General features: G+C 36.0%; 1 protein-coding gene across 5 annotated transcripts in view; it reads right to left on the minus strand.

The window, feature by feature from the left end:
- Nucleotides 1-3,411: 3,411 nt before the first annotated feature.
- Nucleotides 3,412-21,514, minus strand: part of GLIS3 (GLIS family zinc finger 3) — a 181,453-nt gene continuing 163,350 nt past the window's right edge. For all 5 annotated transcript variants that reach the window (XM_068667942.1, XM_068667944.1, XM_068667945.1 and 2 more), the window contains 3 exons: nucleotides 17,905-18,086; nucleotides 9,984-10,166; nucleotides 3,412-8,820 (listed from right to left, as the gene is read on the minus strand). In XM_068667942.1, the coding sequence (XP_068524043.1) occupies nucleotides 8,684-8,820; nucleotides 9,984-10,166; nucleotides 17,905-18,086 (502 nt within the window). In that variant the 3' untranslated portion in view covers nucleotides 3,412-8,683. The remainder of the gene's footprint in view (nucleotides 8,821-9,983; nucleotides 10,167-17,904; nucleotides 18,087-21,514) is intronic.

Below are 21,514 nucleotides of genomic sequence, written 5' to 3' on the forward strand. Positions count from 1 at the left end.
TTGCAATGGCTTTACCCGGACAGAAACTATACTATTTTTTATAAGTGTTACTGGCAAATAGAACTCCAAATTAAGACTAATGTATTCTCCCCTTGTTTTAGGAAAGAGTCTTGAGAACTTTGAAAGGAAAAACATTTTATCGATTTCTGCATGTCCTTCTTGTGTCTCTGTACATATATACTATAGAGGTATATTGTACTATGATTATTTTTTATTATTTTCTTTGCCATTTTTCCTCAAAAAGTCATGCTTACAAGCCTCTTCAATTGAAAGAATAGTTTAAATTGCCTGTAATCAATCCCCTGTTACTGACAGCTTTGAAATAATGGTAATTTTTCTTGCAATTGAAACCTAGTTATTAGAACCCTCTAATTCCAGGCTGAATGTTCATGTCTCTTTTCAGGTGAAGAACTAGGTTATAGATTTGTCACCTCCTTTGCCCTTTGATTCTTTAAAGGTATGTGTTTTTACAATTCAGTTCATCCTCACCAGAGCAGTCAGGACTCCTATGACACATAGTAAGCAAGATAGGAGACGTAGTTTTTCCATTCACAGGACCACTGTTTCCCAGTGGGACTTAGGAACAGCAGCTTAACAATACTCATGATGTTTGGTGTTACTAGCAGCACCCTGATCTTGATACCATAGTTTGATTAAACTAAATAAACTAGCTAGATAGAAATTTCATGTTTGCCTTCATGAAATTTAGTTATGGCTTGTTTCAAGGAAATTGGCAAAAAGTGCCTGAAACATATCAGTGGTTTATTTTTCCTTTTAGGTTAAACAAAATATTCAATGTAAATTTAGACTTCAGTACAATTTTCAAGAAGGGCATACTTCAGTTATCCTACCTGCCTTCTTTTGCAAGCGGAAAGGTAAAAATTCACATTTGTTCTGTTCCAAAATGAGTAACATGTTTAGTGTGCTTTGTCAGTTTGATGAGTTAAGTTCTACCCCCTTACAATTCAGATCAAGAATGTAGCGTGTATACAACTGGTAAAGTACTGATTTTGACACTTTATGTCAGGAAGAATTTCTGAGCAACAAAAGAGAAAATATAGTATAGTTAAAGATTTGTCCTCTACTTTCTTGGTTCTGACCTTAGCATAACAGAATATTCCAAAGCCTTTAAATACAAACAACAGTAATAAAAGTAAGTATTAGATTGCCCAGTAGAAATTCATTTGATATAGTCTGTCGTGTATGTTGTGCAAAAAACAGATACTAGACCTCTTAAATTTTTTCTTAGTATAGGTGGCCAGAATTACAATAAACACAAACCTCACAATTACAGTGTCAACCCCCCAGCTGGTCAGCTTCCTGAGGATCCTTTTTGTAGTGGGATTCCCAGGCGGCACAAACTTACAAAAATTATTCATCTGTGCAGGCAGTATCCTTGGGAGAAGCACAGGCTGCACTGAGCCCTGAGTGACACTGGTTGCCCAGTTGCTTCAGAAGGTCTTTAAGTGTGCTAGAAGTATACGTGACCAGCAGGCCCCACACTGGCAAGCCCTTGGGACAAAGTAGCATAAAAGTCATTTGTAGTCATAATTTTCATCAAGGGTCTTTTTTTCTCAGCTAACAACCTTCATCATATGTACTGACTTGAACCATAGCCTTGAATAAGGCCATCATTCAGTGAAAGTAAAAGGATTCACAGCTCCATCAGTGAGGCATGAAACTGATAGGCCAAGTAGTTTAGCTTCAGCTTGTTCCCGTGTGTTAAATGTCCCCTTGCAAGTCACATAATGTGAAACTACAATGAAGAACATTGAATTGTCAAGCTCAATCTTTTTTTTTTTTTTTTTTTTTTTTTCCTTTGAGCCATTGAGCATAGCCTCACTGACTGTCATGTTGGTGTTAGGGATCAAAGAAGAATGTGTAAATTAAATGCAGTTAGGCCACCGTTATGTAAGCCTATTTTAGCTAAACACAATCTCCCCCACCTTCATTCAAAGCAAATTTACTCAGCAATGAACAAAGCATGAAGTTTCCATGAAGAAGGTCCACTAAGCTGAAGAGTCCAACTGTGAGCACAAATTCTTCATCTAAAAGTTTCTGCAGTGAACAGGGCTCATGAGTAATTAAGAACAACTTCAAAATAGCAGAAAAAGTATAGCAACAGGCAACAGCAACACAGTCAATTTGTGTGCCAGCCTTTTATTTCTGACTAAAACTTCAAACTGCGTTTGTGTTAGTTTCATAATCTGACTTTATTGTAAAGGTTGGTTCAGATTTAGTTAGTGTACTCATGCTAGAAACTACTGTTATTGTTGAGATTAAGTTTCAGCAGGTGAAATCACAGTGCTTCCAGTCTCTTATCATGATAGTAGATGTGTCAGCCACAGTTCTAGCAACAACATTGGCTTTTTTTTTTTTTTTTTTTTTTTTTTCCCAACAGAATTTTGCTGGTATTTTCTGAGAATTTTGAGGGATTGAGGAGGCTGGGTCACCCTGGATTCCATGAATTTAAATAATCTCACTGTGCCTGTACCTGGAATAGTTAAAGTCGGGTGATTTACATGTGTAAGCATCCTACAGTGTGCCCAATAATGGACAGGGTCAAGTATGTCTGGCAGAATGAGAAAAATGCATGATATTGAGGAAATGGTTAAATTTTCATCTGTCTACCTAGATATAATGCTTTATCCTGTGTATCTAGTTGCAACCATGCATGAGGTTTGCATTTTCTGGTTATAACAAAGGTATGTGGAGCTTTTAACTAGACACATAGAGAGGCATTCTTTGTTACAGTTCACTGAACTAGCCCATCTCATTTGTAAATCATTAATGATATTGACTGCTGGGTAAGTTTACTTTGGCTGTAAATCTATAAATGGCATGGGAAGATGTGGTAGAATTACTTTTCATACCTTGCTTTTAAATGAGAAAATTATATTTTCAGGGAAGATAGATGCAAAATATAAATTAAAATTTTGGAAGAAAGCATAGCAACCTCAAAAATCTAGCATTTTTTAAATCTGTAGTATTAAGTATTAGCATTATATTTCCTGTAGCTTTTTATTAGTGAGTGAGTGTATAGAGTCATGCAAAAACAGTCCACTTTAAAACTTCCAATTATGCAAGATACTTTTTTCTGTTGCTTCTTGAGGAGGCTTATTTACAGTGGTTAACAGATAGTGTTTAAAAATATATTTGTGCAGCAGGTAATTAAAAATGCATTCGGTGTTATTTTGAGTGATGAAGTGATCCAAGGCAGGAAATGACAACTTTAATGAATCTTAACATGAAGAAGTATCACAGCATTTTCCTGATTTGCCTAAGAATAATGGCCTAGGAAAATGGATATAGTGTTTTCCTACAGACATAGTCATTCTAACTTCGAATATAAGACATATTTTAATTAGGTGCAGTAAATATGAATAAATTCATATTCAGAATGGAAGAATGTTCCACATTGTTTGTATGTTCTTTCTTATTGAAGGATCTAGTTGTATAGCAAATATTAGCTTAATTAAGTTATTTTTCAACAGGGCACAGTTGGTATGAATACAGGAATAGACTTTGTCACAGGTGCATGGGAGAACTCCTGTAACCAAGTACAAGCAACAAAGTAACTCCACTCTGGAATTTCCATCTCATAAGAAATTCTGGTGTTTCAAAATGGTGTTTTGTTCTGAATTAGGACAAAAAAGAAACCACACTTTACAGAATAAAAAAATCAGGCAACTTGATGTGCTTTGCAGGAACATAATTATTGTTGTAATTTCTCTATTACACTGCACTATTTTGCCATAGGAAGGGCTGCAGGATATCGTTAAAAAATGGTTTGGCTCAGGCACCTAGGCCAAGAAAAGCACATGACTTTGAGACATTTCAGGCCATGTTACAACCCAGTGTGTACTGAACTGGTGTAATTCTTATTTTAAGGGCTCTATCAAAGAGAAAAACTGAATGGAGAAACACTAAAATTCATGAAATCAAAGTTCTTCACGGTTGCCCACAGGATCCACTAGCAATTTTTTCTAAACCATGGGGCAAGTTTCCTATATTAAATTAAGATACAGTGTGAATAAGAATTCACTGGGAAAAATGTGGTTTTGGTAAGCCTTTTCTAAGGTCACACACATACCAGGCCTCATTAGGTTTGGTTCGGTTCATGATTGACTCAGAGCAAATCTTCCAATAATTTCATAGTAAAATCAGACTTGACCATTACTTTCAAAGGTCTCTTCACAAACTTTTTTTTTTTTCACTTTTTAAAAAAAAGTATTTTACTTTTTTTTTTTTTTTGGTTGTTGTTCATATTTTTCACTATTCAGACTAATTAAATATTCTTTAAAAGTTGAAGTATATTTCCCTAATGCATAATGAAAATAGATGTTTTTTTTTTTTTTTTTTTTTTTTTTTTTCTTATATTAAATGCTCTGAAACAGCTTCATAACAGTTAGAAACACTAACTATTCTTAATGTTAGAAATACTGCTGTAACCAGACAGAAAAGTAAAACTGTGTTTAACTATGTTTGATTTCAGAAACATGTGAATGAAGAAACAAACAAAAAAAAACTATCACAGCACAAGTGTAATTAAATGTTCTTCTTTTATTTGTTTCTCCACCCAGAGTGTAAACACACAGAGCCACTCACTTGTCTCTACAAATCTCTAGCTTCACTTTAACAATCATTAAATGTAATCTTAATATTCTAATCAAGGTGTTTTTTAGAAGAAATCTTTGAGACATATATATATATGTCTCAAATATATATATATAATATATATATATATATATATTTCTGTTTCTAATTATTCTAATCCACACAGATACTAGCAGTTTTATGGAGGACAATGACTTGAGCAGTCTCAAAGGCATCTCAAAATAAGATGTTCTAATAATCACGTCATTGAGATATATTTTTCCAGTTTTATTTTCTACCATGTGCAAATACTCTCCTTTTTACCTTTTACATAAAAAAAGAATTTTATGAAACAGGACCAAAGAATTTACGATTATATGAAAATTAACTGTAACAAATCATAAAATTTTACACATACTAGTAAAGAAAAAACATAAATTCTTTTGAAAATTTATTTTTCATGGTTTGTAACAGATACTTCATTAGAGCAAATATCAGCCAGATATACATTATGGAAAATTGAGTTCATATCTGTATATATAAGCATCTATAAATATGTAGAAAATCCTGTAAGGTTTTGGAAAAACTTATTCCCACTTTTCTCCTCAATGAAGTGCTTCATGTAAAAAATACTACACAAGTTGCTGCTTTCTGTATATAATAGAGGGATTTTTTTTTTATTAAATAAAATCCCACCCAGCTAATTTTAAACTGTGGTCTTTTTCTTTTGTTTTATCTGTTCTTAGAAAATAGAAAATATATAAAAAATCATGCAAACAACAAAAAAGTGCTCTTTGAATTATTTGCTGTAAAATTACACAGGGAAAACAAAGAATAAACAGTTAAAATTTTTAAACTCATTCACACCTCTTCAAAGAAAGTTGAAAATACAATACAATGTGACTGATGGCCTCAGCACTTCAATACTTCATCACCCAGCACTAGGAAACCACAATCCCTATATGTATGTGTGCATATATACATGTACATATATACATAGAGAGGGATATCCAAACACATGTTCACCCATGCACTCACAAAAGTACTCATATGCTATTTGAAATTATATTTTAAACTCCAGTGTAGACCCACTTCTAATGCAGATATAAAAATACCGTGACTCTGAAAACAGAGAAGTGTATAAAAAGAATGATTGTAAATAATTTCATTAGAGTATTGTTTAATGTCCATGGTCTAAAATAACTTCATTTCTTAGGTATGAATCCCTTTAGGAAGTTAATGTTATCCAGCAACTAGAGCAACAACACAAAAATCACCAAGGCACAAATATTTGCATACAAGTCAGAAACTGGCATTATGCATTTCATTTTCACAAGCACCATTTTCATTTTAATATGTGACAAACATGATTCCCTACCAAAACCACGATATATTTATTTATTTATTTATTTTAAATACAATTGCCCTTGGTGATATAAGTTTATCTATCTCCCAAAGTCAGTCTGACTGGAAAGAGAATAACGAAATAATCATGAAGAATCCCCTTTGTCTATGACATGGAAGTAAAAAAAGGTGTACCTTTTTACAGAGTGGTAGCCCACTCTAATGTGCTTAATTTGGCTGTATTCTAGCTCCTTTTTTAAGATTAAGACTTGTAGAAAGCTGTATACTGTGAATGCATATATACATACATAAATCTAGGCATACACAGGAATGAATGAATGACTTGGAAATCTTTCCTTTCTCAAATTAAACTGATGAATGCAAAAATCACACCATTCTTGAAATCTGTCTTTCCACCTTCCCTTTGGTCAGGATCATCTATGACTTACAAGCCATCTGTACTCGATAGCTTGTGCTATCAGATACCAGAAGAAATATTTCAAAAAAATAAAAATCAGGGTGGTAGAGATCTGAAGTCAGCAGCAGTATTTCAGTTTGATACACAGTAGCTGACAAATCCTGGATAACCATGGAGAACCTTGAAGGATTTCTATATACAAAATTAGATATATATATATACACATGCATACCCATGCAGTGGGCCCAATTCTCCTCATAGTGACTTTGGTGGAAAAAAGTGCAGTCCTACAGGTTTGAAATGGGAAGTGTTCAGCATGTCTAGCTACACCTGCTGAAACAAGATATGCATGTGCAGAGATCACAGAATGGGCTTTAAGTCAGCACAAAATTGAAGCTTTACTAAAAAGGCCTAATCCTACACTAATGCAAGTGGGATTTTTTTCCATGTGTATCTTATAGCTGTGTATGGAAACCTGATGTTATTTACTCCAATGAAATATGCATATGGTAACAAATAGAACTACTAATGGAAGGTGAAGCAGAGGGTCGTGCTTGTGATGTGAGAAATAGAATACAAAGTGGAAAAATTTAATAGAGAATTCTCTTTATTTAAGCCATATTATTACTTATTGATTTACACAGTTTATGTACATGGCTTATTCATGTCTACTTTGAGCTTACTGGATAAAAATCTCTCATTTAAATATATGAGCAGATGTGCCTGTGTGTAAGGACAAAATTCAGGAAAACAATCTTTAGAGCATTACCAGTGTTTACAAATGTCTGGACATAAATTTACCTATGCAACATAATGGCAAATTAAATTAAGAAATTGACCCACATTCTATTCAATAGCTCTGAAAAGCTTTTCAGGACAAGAAAATGTGTATAAACAATTTTTAAAATTCATCGTTCTGGATGAGTGATTTCAGAAGCATAGTTACAGTCTAGCCAGCAAGAAAGAATCTTTGGATTTTTGTCCTTCATATTAAAACAAGTTGTAAGAATATTAAAATGCAACTTATGCAGTAAGTCCACAAAATAGCTGAAAACGGAATAATCTAAAAGCTCAGTCTTACATAATGTAAGTGTTGCTCCCAAACTAAACATCCTCGCAGTGATGACTCATCTCTATTTCAAAATTGTGTTTTTAACTCATACTCTTGTGGCTATCACAAGAGGCAACCTCATTTTATTGTACCCTGTACAAAATTTGAGGACCAGAGCCTGACCCTAAGAAGAAGAAACAAAACCACTAAACCAGTTTTACATCTCTGAATAACCAGAGGGAACATAGCAAACTTACGAGTAGTTCTTCTTACTGAAAATATGTTATGGAAATTAAAATATTAGGGCAACAAAAATTTAATTGAATCAGTATGGATTGCTTTTAAATCTATGGAATTTAAGGAAGAGTATTTTAAACTTTCCTACAGAGTTATTATGGTACATACAGCAAATAAAGCCCTACAATACAGTTAAAAATCAACATAAAGTTCAAATGTTATTTTTTTCTAGCAACTGTGCTAAATATAGATGAAGTCAATGTACCTTCTCATGTAGTGCATTTTACCCTTCTTTGCATGAAGAACTGGGTCAGAAGGAATGTTGGAAAAAAGTAACTGCCATATTATATGGCTTAAATACAGAGGAATGGAAAACACACCTAAACAAAAGCCTGTAAGAAAATCCAGTTCCAAGGATCTTTGGACCCATAGAGAAGACATGCCAATGCCTCCAATGGGTAGTGCCAGGATGTGTGTGTAATTTCTCTCCCTTTTATTTTGCTGGTTTGTGTTTAACTTCAGAAGCACCAAATACAAACAGGCTGTGCAAAAAGCTGTGTATCTTTGAAATGTTTGTAGTATACTCTGGTTTTACTTCCTTTTTAAGGAATTTTCTAAAGTTGCATTCTTCAATGATTCTACTGTTCAGGTTGAAAGGAATATAGCCAACAACCAGTTTTCTTATTCAGTCTTCAAATTCCCTTTGAGAAATTAAAAAGAATAAACAACAACAATAACAACAACAACAAAAAAGTAGAGTTGCTGTGCCACAGATGAAAAGAAAAGAAAGGATTGCTAAGGTTTTGGCAAAACTTTCTTTCTCCCAATGATCTCCTTCTCAGCCGACTGCTTGGTTACTTGATGAATGCTTGGTAATTTTTTTTGTTTGTTTGTTTGTTTGTTTGTTTGTTTTTTGTATGTATATTAACCCATATCCCCATACATACATGGTAGTTTTACGGAGAGAAAAAATTTGTAGAGAAATATCAGAAGGGCAAGATGAAATGGAACCAAGTTCTTGTCAGAGTTAGATGGTTTTAGCTTTCAGTGTAGACAGAAGAAAGCTGGCTGGGACAACGATCCACTGCATTTATTTGTAGGAAACTGCTATCCTCTGGCATGCTGCGGGCTGAATCACCAAAGATGCCTGTGGGCCCTGCTGGAAAGTCATAAACTGGAAAAAGTACAAAAATAATTAATTAGCCAGGATAAGTATGCCATGGAGAATACCTTAATAGTTATGCAGAGAATTGGAAACAGCTTCAGACCAAACAGACTAACAAAACAAGCAAGCCTATGTATGTCTGAAATTAATACATAACTTACTGTTTGCCAAGGGAGGAACTGTCAGAATCAAGTCTGAATTACAGCAGACTTAATCACAACTAATACTTGCACACTTAATGGATACTACAATTGTTATAACTTTTAAATTTAACTTCATGCTTGGTTACAGAATTTCATCATACCCAATACCCAGTTTCATCATACCCAATATATAAGACAAAAAAGTATTGTAGAACTCAATTGCCATAAACCAGCCACTAGGACAGAAATTCCTATTTTCAATAAGTAATTGATGTAAGCACAAAAATAACTGCTGAAATTTTTTTGTCTTTGGGACTACATCTTTCTATAACATGAGACTTTGAAGTGACATGGCTGCACTGGCTATTTACTGAAGGGTAAAGATGTAAAAGAGATTTCAAAGCGCAATAAATGTTAATTGAAAATCATGCTGTATAGAAGGACAAGAAAAAACTTGGGCATACTATGCAATTAAGCCCTAAGTATATTACATTGCCTTTCGCTGATTCTCTACACAGAGGTAATTTTCTCCTTTCCAGAGCAGCATGCAATACCCTTTCAGTTAGGAAGAGAGGAAGTGAAGTGTGAACAGAAAAGTGTGTAGCCAGACACTTTGTGTCATGGAAATGTGACTAAATGAATTTCAAAACAGAAAAGTCAAACATGGATATAGGAAAATTGATGGTTTAAGTCATCTTAGGTCCCTGCTACAGTTCTATCTGAGTAGGGTGGCTGAGCAAAGATCAGGCAGGGCTTGAGGGACTGTACATGTATTTAGAAATGAATATGTGATCTTGTGACTCTCTGACCACCAGAGGTTAGACCATTGAGAAACCCTCAACAGCGCAGAGTTTGCGCATGGGCTAGATATTACAGTGATCCATGGTGACTGTGCCCGAATGCTCCCCTCCTCTTTGTGAAGAGTAAATCCTGTCATGACAGGTCCCAGTCATATTCATATCTGAAGCAGATCTGTCAAAGTCCACAAACTGTACACCACTGTCTAGAAAGTCCCCAGCTGACATTTACCTGTAATACCAGAATGAGCTGAAAAAGTTCGATGAAAAACACCAAGCCCTGCCTGGCCCACTGATGTAGGTAATAAGCAGTCTTCAAAGGGAGGAACCATACTGCAAGAAACATTGTGTTGTACGTTCTTCTGAGTATCAGGATAATGGGGAGGGCAGAAAGTCTGAAGCTGACCATAAAAACCTAGAACATGGAGAAGAAAGTGGTCAATAAAACAGCTGGACATAGATACAAGAGACAGTGCATGGAATATTGACCATGAGAAATGAATGGAAAAATAGTAGCACCAGGACTTCGATTATTTTCTGCCCATAAAGCAGCTTTCTAATGAAGCTCCCCAGGACTTTCTCCAGTTGCTACAAATTCCCAGTGCATTCTGCTTCATGGACTTCCTGACCCTAACATGATTTCTGAGAGGCACTGACTGAATAGAAGGTGAGATTTTTCAGATTTCTCCCTTTAACTTTGCGGTTCTTCTGGTTAAACTGGTAATCTCTAGACTTCACGCTGGTCTACTGTCTAAAGAATCTAAGAAATGGGTTAATTCAAAATAATAGGATTGCATAAGTAGGGTGTGAATAAAAGCAGCAGATTCACCCCTGCTGAGAAAATGGAAGAATAAATAAAATTTTGAGGTTTGCCACTGAGGGCTGGTTGATAGTGGGGGTGCCTCAGAGACTCAGAAGGGCTGCTAGCTAATGATCCACGGGGTCTCATGTTTGTATGCACAGGATTAGAGTCTCTCCTGCAGTTCAGTAGCAATGAGTCTATGGGAAGGAGAACTGAGCTCAGCTATGTCACTTGACATAAAAGATCCCCACCAGGGTTTTTGTGTTACTTTCCATTTATTTATTTATTTTTTATTTATTTTTGTTCTTTAAGAGATATATTTGAGAGAGGCATATAAAACTGATCAAATTTGCATAGAAATTCAGACCAAAATATATATATTTATATAACCAAAACAAAGCTTCTTGGTGAAACAGGGATATATACTCAATGGAAGAGGCATAGGCAGATATCCAGCACTATCCTGACCTGTAGTTTTCTCTCATGGAAGCAATGTCATTTCTCCCCCTTAAAAAATGCTACCAGATGCAAGTTTTGCAGTTTTTGCTGAGATCATGAAGGCTGGCATTTACAGATCAAGAGACTATGTATTTATTTCTGTTTTCTGTAATATGTTCATTACAGTTCTCAGATGTCTCATATGCTAGTAATGAAACCATTATAATTTCAGTATTAAAATATTTTAAAATTATTTTTACTTTAGAAAAACCTGAGTCACTGTGAATCAAGCTCCTCTGCATTTTCTGCAGCTAGCTGTTCTTGCTGTTCTCTTTCTATGCATAGAAATGCAGGGCAAAAGACAGCGTACTACCTCCAAGATGTCACATAGAAGCTGTGGGCCTTGACTGTCAGAAACCCCAACCCAAACAAACCTCCAGTCCTCAAATTCCTTTGCAAAGGTATACTATGCTTAGAAACATACAATGATCACAAAGCACGTGGCAAATTTCCGCTGTATTGTGTCCAGGAGCTAGGTGTGTTTCTGCTAACTTCCCTATAGAAGCATCCCCATGGGACTGTTTGCTAAAGCTGCACTAAGTGTTTATGTAAAGATAAGGCATTTCATGAATAATAGGGATGGAGAAAGGAAAAGGATAGAGTGGAAAACATGCTGTATCACTTTATGTGATATAACCAATTTTCTGCCAAAATGGGAAGAAGGATGAATGGTTTAGGAATTTTATTAGTTATTTTTCCTTTGAGATTATATTTCTGTGGTCTCCTTCAAGGAAACATACACATATTGGCACGTGCCTTAAGTGAAGCAAAAACCTCAGTATTTAAAGGCATCAAGATAGGCCAGGATTTTGGACAGGAAAAGACAACCTGAACCTATGCACTGAAACTCAGAACAGAATTAATAGAGAGGTCTAAGTAACAAAGATATGTGAAATATAGTCCTTGAATTTTAAATAGTAGTCTTGAAAGCCACTCTCATGTGCACAATGTGAGATACATGCATAATTTACACATACATAATAAGACTTTAGATAGAGATGTTCCATGGAGTAACATACAAATAATTGTCAGTCTTGTGTCTGAAAACCTGCATGAAGAAAGAGTTTTTTGCCCTCATACAAAGGAGCAAAAGAAGATAAAGAAGAAAGAAAAAATGAAGTATGGTTCCTCATCCATAGCAGGCTGCAGACATACACATCAGGCACAAACTTGTAGGCTCTGCTTGCTCTAGAGGCTGAACACTCATGTCTTCCATTATCTTTTGCAGAGGCTGTGGGTACTTGACAGCCCTGGATGTAAGATGACAGTTTTGATTTTTTTTTTCCTTTAAAGTTTAACTGGAACAAAACTGATTCAGACTGGAAAGCACGTTAGGAATTTGCAACCCATCAATTCTTAAATGTTCAATCCTGGCATTCAGTAAAAAAATGAGTAAAATAAAATAAAATGAAAGAAAAAACAATAGCCATCTAAAACTTAACTTGGAAGTTACATAGCTATTGACAGCTTTTGCCCCCTTTCAAAATGCTTTTAAATTTTTCTCTCAACCAGCAATAGGACACCCTCTGAAAGTTTACTGTTGAGTCAGATAAGTTACCAGAAACAATCATTTCAGTCTACAGTGGTCTGAGCCAGCTGGCAAGACCCCTCAATACACATGCTGAAATGTTCTTTCATACTGCTCTGTACTCATTCTCTATTTCTGCTTTTCTCACAGTGTCTTGTTCCCAATGCAGAAAAATCTGGCAGTAACTTTGACTATTGCTATCCAAAGCCTGGCAGAAAAATTACTTACCTTGGGGTTGAGCTATTGTGAGTCACATCCTCTGTGTTTGCTCATTCCCTATTTGAGCAAAAGAATATTGTCTAGCAAAGTCTTAGAAGCTTTGATGCATTGGTATGTTAACCACTACATTCCAGCAAGAATCAGGGAAGTGCACAAAGAACTTAAATTAACCGATAAACCCCCAAATAAGTTTTTAAGATGGAAAAAGAACACGGAAGATTAATACCACTTTCCTAGATACACGTTATTTTTGTAATTCAGTGTCATAGATACCCATCTTATCAAATGCACAGCCATAAACAGAATGGATAAGAAGAGGGGGCATCATTCTCTTTCAATCTGTTATTGGGCACTATACTAAATGTCTCTGTCCATGTCTGTGAATATGTCTCTGTCCATATTACAGTGAATCAGGTCAAAGCAGAGCTCTTGGAACTGGAGCCTACACAAGATACAGCAAAATCTCCTAACTTGGTCTTATGAGCTCTCTAGTTTGTTCACATGGTGCTATGCCCAAACTAATCAACAGTACTGCTAAGGGTAGGATAACATGAAGCCACATAAAATTCAGGCCCTAAACCCTGAGCATACCTCCTGGCACCTCTGTTGAGATTATATGTTAGGGAATTAATGGTAGGAACAGAGGAACAGTTTTCTACCTTTTTTTTTTTTTTTTTTTTTTTTTAATCAATGGGAAAAAAAATGAAAAGATGAAAAGGCAAACACATTGGCTAATGAACTTCCATAAATTGAACTTATCTTCTCAGGACTGCAACTCTCGATTGTATCCGTTGCTCTGTTACCAAACTATTTTAAACATACTCATGCACAACACACACACAAGGTTACATCAATCATGTTTCTTTGAATCAATACACTATAGCCAAGATCATTGAAATCAAGACACAGGTATTTTTCTGGTATGATAACATTATTTCCTGAGGGAAGTGAAATATTCATACATATAAAAAGAATTGCTGTGTGTTGCAAGAATCTCTTCTAAATGCAAGAAGCTCTTGTTCTTTATCACATACAGAGCCTTGACCTGAGAGATTCTGAGTATCTGAAAACCACAAGTACACAGATCATTTTAAATTCACAGTTGAAATTCTGGTCCACATAAGTTTGTGATAGACTCTTGATCGCATTGACCTGACACGGACAAAGATTTCATTACTGATATGTCACTAGCTGTGACTGCCACAGTTATCATTTCCACAGGGTAGGATTTTTCTGACAGACATTTATTTCCTTCTCTGTCAGCTCTCTGCGTGGCATCACAAAGCTTTCCCAGAGAATATTTTTTCAAGAAAATCATTATAATTATTACTGAGACACACACATTATGTGTGAGTGCTTTCTACTGCTCTGGTATGTAAAATTTCTATCTATCTTTGACCTGAACTATAGGTGTTCTATGGTGTTTCTTTGCAGCATATTTCCACAGTGTCCATTGGGTTAATTACAGAAACATCATTTAGTAGCATTTGAGTGTGAAGAGCAAAAGAAAAAAGGAAAGATAGCATAGAGCAAAAAGATATCAGTTGGACATTGTACTTCCAGATGGACTTGCAAACATGGAAAGCTAGAAATATTTCTTTTTCTTTTTTTTTTTTTTAATTGATTTTGACTCTTGCTAACCAAAAAATAATTCTTACTAGTATAGCTGCCTGTATAGCTACACTCTTATAGTTAACTCGTATCAGCTAACGACTGTTTTTAAAAGAAATTGCTGCTTTTATTGCACTGATTATTTTACATTATTTTTTTCCTTCTTTCATTACTCAGCCAATACTGGTCATCATCTTAACTCACAAACACATATGGCATGAGTTACAGGCATTACTTTAAAGAACAGTCAGATTTTTAGTGCAGAAATGTTTAGGCAGAATTAGAAGCATTATTCATCAGCGACATTCATGTCCAGAGGATTTTCATGTCACTCTACACTATATGCAGAAGATTGCTCACTGTGAAGGGGGAGTTTCTATAGCTATTTTTCCTATCTCACTCACCTTTTCTGACCTGTCTCAGAAAAGTATTTTATTTTTGCAACTGCCTGTGTACTACCTGTAGTTAGTTCCTAACTGCAAGACTCACCAGCACAATGCAGGTCCTGGGCCAACTTTTGAAAATTTCCAGGACCAGGATTGTATTTTACAAGTATTCTGTCTAGAAGTAGTACAATGGCATCCTAGTCAAGCTGGTAAATCATCGCACCAGGCTCCGGTTCAGGATAGTTTCAGATTTACTGTCTATGGGTATGCATTAAACAATACTGCAGTCTAATGAAAGGAAAGGAAAGGAAGAGCTTCATGTCTGCAGTGCAGTTTTCTAACATCATTTCAAAACATCCCGTGCTTCAATGGAAATAATGATTTTCACAAGAGGAGGGAAAGACTGTATTATATAATACTATCATTTTATATACTGCATTATATAATACTATCTGCATTATATAATACTGCATTATATAATACTATCTAAGGCGTGAAAAAGACCCCTCAGATATTATCAGGTGTCTGATGCTGAAAATCACTCAAAACAATTCATGAAATCTCAGCTTCAGGCAATATTTTTCCCATAAAAAGCAGTATCACAATTCAAGTAGCTATTAGATATAAGAGTCTAGTCAATCTTGCATATCCTACATTTCTTTCTAAAAGATAGTGCTCTGAGATCTCCAGGAACTTGTAAATGCTCAGATTTTCTGTAAGGGATATTGTTTAGAACTTGTTTTCTTCAAAAAGCTTTCCTGGCAATGAAATTTTTCTTCCTTAGTACAGCCAATTTAAATGGAGTTGACAAGTTTAAGACTACATAATGAAACAGAAAAATGTCACAATTTTCTGGTAGTGGACAGAGCTGAAGTGGCTATAGCTACAGAACTTTAAATCATGAAAAGGCAGGATATGGACTGTAGGAGACAGAAAATAATAGAGCTTCCCATGGCTTATATAACAAATAGTCCAGGCAGGTGAAATAGCTCCATTTTGTTCTTTTATATTATAATGATGTGAACAAGGAAGGCAGAAATAATTTTGTTATTGCTGAGAAAACCTGACCATGAATTCCCAAATATTTGTTCTTTAGAGGGAGAGTTTAGGTAAGCAGACCAGCCACAAATGACAAACAAAGATTTTAGAATAGCCCATATAAGTGAGACAGCTGCACTTAAGTTGGAGGGAGAATATTTTGAAAAAATATTGTCATCTTAAAGTGACAATAAGTTACTTAGTTTTTGAAAGAATGTTTAATACGCAATTGTGGATGTTGCCTTGCCATGTATTATATCTACGAAAAAAAAAAAAAAAAAGAAAGAAAAAAAGGAGAGTTCAGCTCACATTGTCTTCCTACCAATTTTAATTGCAGAGATCTGTACAATTGCAACTTTCAGCTGCTATCTCTGCATATATAATTCCTGTCAGCAAAGTGTATTTTCAGCATAGCTTTTCCTGTGACAGGGAGGCAAGCATGGTAATACTAATGTGTGATCGAGTAAGGTAAGGGTTTAATGTCCAAACCCTTGAACTTAATCCATTTTTGGACCCATTTGGGAGACAGACTAAAGCTCTCACTTCAGTTTGGATGTGGAGTAGGGCTTCAATACACATGTGAGATCCCCCTATATGGAGATCTATCCTGGGAATTCTTAAAATGGTTTTAATGACCCATGTCATGGCCCTCTCTGGACCCACTCTAACAGATCCAAATCATTCTTGTGCTGGGGGCCCCAGACCTGGACACAGCACATCATCTGGGGCCTCATAAGGGCAGAGCAGAGGCGTACAGTCCCCTCCCTCGACCTGCTGGCTACTCCTCTGTTGATACAGCCCAGGATGCAGTTGGCCTTCTGGGCTCCAAGCACACACTGCTGGCTCATGTCAAACTTTTGGCAATGAACAATGAAAAATGATGAGGAATAATACATTAAGAAACTTTGTTATGTGTTCTAATGACCCTTGATTATCAATGAAAATCAGAGAATAGACAAAGCCAATAATAACCCTTCACATCTATTCAAAAATTTTATGGTCTTCTTATACTAAGTTGTGCTGTATAGGGTTACCAGTTCCCAGAAGAAAGGTGCCTGGTTCTCGTGTTGATCATGTATGGACTAATACAATAAGAACAAAGCAGGACTGACACCTTCCTTTCTCCTCTCACTCAAAAACTCTGGGAAATGCCTCATGGTCTTGCCTAATCACTACCCCTAGTGAGACTGCTTGCATCTGGAAAAGTAAATAAAAATAAGTGAAAGAAGCCTTAGTTTCTCAAGATACATTTCCTATGACATCTATTATAATCATTCTCAGGAAGTCTGATCAAGAGGCAGAATCCCAAGGCCTGTAAAAGTGCACTGTGCTATGTAGCTTGTGTATGTATATTTATTATATATATATATATATACACGCATACTTATATACACATATATGTGTATGCATAAATATATTACATACATATATTTAAACAGTTGAGAGGCAACGGTCTTCTGTCAATACATTCCCAAAATGTTAAAGTAATTACGATTCAGGCTTCATACTAGCTAAAAAAAATAATAATAATAAAAAAAAAATGAAAAACAACCCAATATTATGTTCATCTGCTGTTAATTTTCTTCCTGACTTTACAGTTGATTGAACAAAGAAGGAGAGGGAAGATTTGTAGAGACTGTTTACATAATGCAAGTGTGAATACAATTCTGAGAGACATATATGCTAATGAAAGAAGAGGTTTCCATCCCACCACAATTGCAAGGGATAAAAATATTCCACTTCTTGAAAACATGGTAACTCTTCATGTATATAGTTGGAAGTGATTAGAAGCATAACATTAGTAAATTAAAATCACAAGCATCATGGAATTATTTGCAGTTCAATTTCAACTGAAAATCAGTCTGAAGAGAAACTCATAACTCCACAGTAAGATACATAAATATTAGTGAGGTTAAGAATTTTAAGAAAACCTGAACACAGTGTCCTAGAAGGCTACTTCTTTCAGGAGGAAAGGGGCCTTGAAAATACCAATGTCCTTGAAATGCTTAAATTGAAGCCAAGCAGCAATGACAAATGACTAACATCACTGATGAAGCGTCTTCCTTCTTACCTTGGATGTGGAGACTATTTGGTTGAAAGGAAGGATTTGATGCTGACTGGTATGTCTTTAGATGTAATCCCCCAGGCTGCTGAAAATGGGGAGTCTGTGGAGTTTGTCTCTGCGTCATGGAAGGAGGAACTGAAATTCTTTGGGGACTGATGTGTTGAGGAGGAGGAGTCAGAGCAACAAACCTAGGAGTTCAGAAACAGAATAAACTATAGAATACTGAGATTTTAAGATAAGAACTGAAGATAATTTCTACTTTACGTAGATCAATACAATGCTTAGGAGTTTGCATAGATAAAATCTTCTAAAAGAACAGTGGATAGCCCAAATACACAGTATGGCTGAGGTTGGAAGGGACTTCTGGATGTCATATGATGCGATCCCTCTGCTCAAACAGGGATACCTAGACCAGGCTGCTCATGGCCATGTCCGGATGCCTTTTGAATATCTTCAAGGAGCGGAACTCCACAACCTCTCTGGCCAACCTGTGACAGTGTTCAGTCGCCTGTACAGTGAAGTGCTTCCTGATGTTCAGGCAGAACCTCCTGTATTTCAGTTTGTGCCCATTGCTTCTTATCCTAGCACTGGGCACCACTGAAAATGAGCCTGGCTTCACAGGAGAGATGCTTCAGTCCCTTCACCATCTTTACAGCCCTTTGTTGGACTCTCTCCAATATGCCCGTATCTCCCTTGTACTGAGGAGCCCATAGCTATATGCAGAACTCCATGTGTGGCCTCAACAGTGCTGAGCAGTGGGAAATCATCACCTCCCTCAAAGCAACATTTTGCCTAATGTAGCTCAGAGTACCATTTCTCTTTTGTATGGCAGGGACACTTTACTAGTTCGTGTTCAACTTGGTGTCCACCGGAACCCTCAGGTCCTTTTCTGCCCAGCTTTAGATGGTGACATATCATAAACTTTGATGACTCTGAAATTAAAACACTGAATTTCAGCTTTACATTGGAAAGATCTTTTAAAATTCTGTGGGTTGGTTTTAATTCATAACTGTAGAAGGTATCCCTTCATAGGCAATTTATTTCTGAGGCATTTTTAGCTGCTAATAGTAAGATTTTTTATCAGCTGTATATGTTAATAAATAGTTATCCTTCCTCACTGTCAGAGAGTGATCAGTTCTGGTCAATGGACACTGTAAGTTATACAGTAGATTCAGGTTTCAAGTTCCAGAAATCTTTGTTCTATGTATGTTACATAGAACAATTGGGAATAAAAATAACCTGAAGGCAATATAATGTATATGAAGGCAAGTGTTAAATTGCTTCCAGCTGAGCAGAGCCTGACCACATCAAAATGTTGATCTGCACTCAAGTGTAAACTGACAAGCCATGCAGAAGAAAGAAAGGTTCAGACTGAGACTGGCAGTGCAGGTGCCACAGAAGTTCATCATTTCATTGGCATATTTTACACAGCTCTGTCACTACTGGCACTACAATGAGACACACTACTAAGTGAGAGGATTTTATAGTCTTGTGTATGTATTTTAATTATATTTCCTATAAAATGTATATCTAGAAGTACATTACAAATACTTGCTACAGTCATTTTTGCAGAGCAAAAGCAGAGGGAGAACTGGGGACTCGGCCCCATATGACCAGCTATCTACCAGACCAACTAGATCTGGTCAGGAAACGAAAGCTCAGCTTAAGCTCAGGAATGTCTCAATGTCACTTTCTTATTCATGACATGAAAGTTGCTAAGGCCAGTAGAAAGACAGAGGATATTTCTGCAGGAGGGTGAATGAATAATGATATCATATTCCTGTTGCAGAACAGCCACTCTCTTTTCTCCCAAAAGCAGTCTGCATGCTATGTTAAGCAAAAGTACCCACCTTCCCTTCTCCGTGATGGGTGTGCTCACTGGCTGCTGCTAGGAGAGACTGATGCTTGCAGTCTGACAGGATCCCGAACCATCAGTCTGGTCCCTGTCCTTCTGAGAATACACCTCACTACACTAGATAGCATTTTCCTTTACCTAGTATAAAGATTGTTTTTCCTGCACAAGAATAAGGAAGTTGTAAGCTCTCCCTGAGTACAACAGAAGATGTAAGTCCAGAAGGAGCACTACAGAACACCTCTGGACATGGTCATCTAGCACGTAACACAATTAAATCCAAGACACCTGAGATATTTTATGCTACAGCTCAGAATCAGTTTCTGCCACACATCATCTGTATGACTTTGACCTTATTTGTTATCTATTTATTATATTTCTGGTAGATGCATAATTTACATTTGTAGTATACTAAATGTCAAAATAAACTTTTTTTGATTTACTGACTGTTCAATTTTCTTTGAGAGTCATATTTTCAGGCATATTAGACACAGATTTAAATGGTTTTTATGATGATTTGATATTAGCTTCAAAAGCACATAAATTACTTCTGACATGCTATGTAGTTGGAGGAAAGATGTCAGTATTGAGTTGTTCAGTCTTTAATGCATCAAATATTTTTTTTTATTCCAGGTAACTGCCACAGTGTATACTTAAAGACATATTAGGGAGGAAGAAAATAAAGCATGAATGTGTTTCACAATAATACTAGAAAATAATTTTGAGAGAAAGAAAAAAACAGTAGCTGTCTTTTGATGAAAACATCAGAGAGTTTTTAAAAAGTGCCACAACTGCCTGGTCTCTCTGAGAAAGGACTGGAGTTAGCTTTTTGTATAGCACTCACATAGAAAGACTGCTATTTGCTGCCAGAGACCAAGAACAATGCACAGTAATTTTTCATTACTACTATTATTTTAAAAATCATTGGATATCATTCTCTGTGCTTTCAAAGTTCATTTGTGAAAATTACCTCTTAAAACTAATTTTCTCTTTTAAGTAGCCTACATTAACAGGCAAAAAAATCCTTTTCGAAACTCAATACGAAAAGCACAGTATTAAAGATTTCACATTTGATTTAACATCTGAAACATCCTCCCAATGATAATGCACTACTTTGTATAGCCAGACAGGACTCCCTTTTAGTAGACTTCGGTGGTCTTTATAATGATTTATGATTCACTTCATGAATTCCTGGCTTACTCGTATGGGTGACTATAGTTATCTAGTTATATTTCCCTTCTGCCCAACAAAAGAGAAGCTTGGACTTCTCTCAGTCCAGATTTGTCCCCAAATAAACCACTGTATGTTACTGGGGGAACTGCAAATTTAATTTTGTTTCTGGAACAATCATGACCAGCTTGTAACCGCTACGAAATTACCATCAAGAATTGTTGCCAGGCACTAGAGCCCATGCAATCAGGAACCAGCCAGATTTGCAGAAGGGTGCCCTTCCCTATGCCTGCTGGACGCAGAATTAGAGGAAGAATGTTGTTGGAGCTTCAGATAGCCTCTCCCTTTCCAACACTAGCTAGGAAAATGTGTCCAGATAGACAATGACTAGACTAGATAGGAAACAAGATAGATAACAATGTACCAAATTTTACCAGTTTTGATGAGATCATTTTAAACGGCATATATATATATATATGGGTTTTGTTAATAAGTAGTACTGGATAAGACTACACAGGAAAAAGACTACTCTAGCACTTGTTGATTGGGGCTGGGCTAAATGTAAATTATATACACAACCTGAACAGCCTGTGG

This window comes from Anas acuta, chromosome Z (assembly GCF_963932015.1).
Source record: "Anas acuta chromosome Z, bAnaAcu1.1, whole genome shotgun sequence".
Classification (NCBI taxonomy): Eukaryota; Metazoa; Chordata; class Aves; order Anseriformes; family Anatidae; genus Anas; species Anas acuta.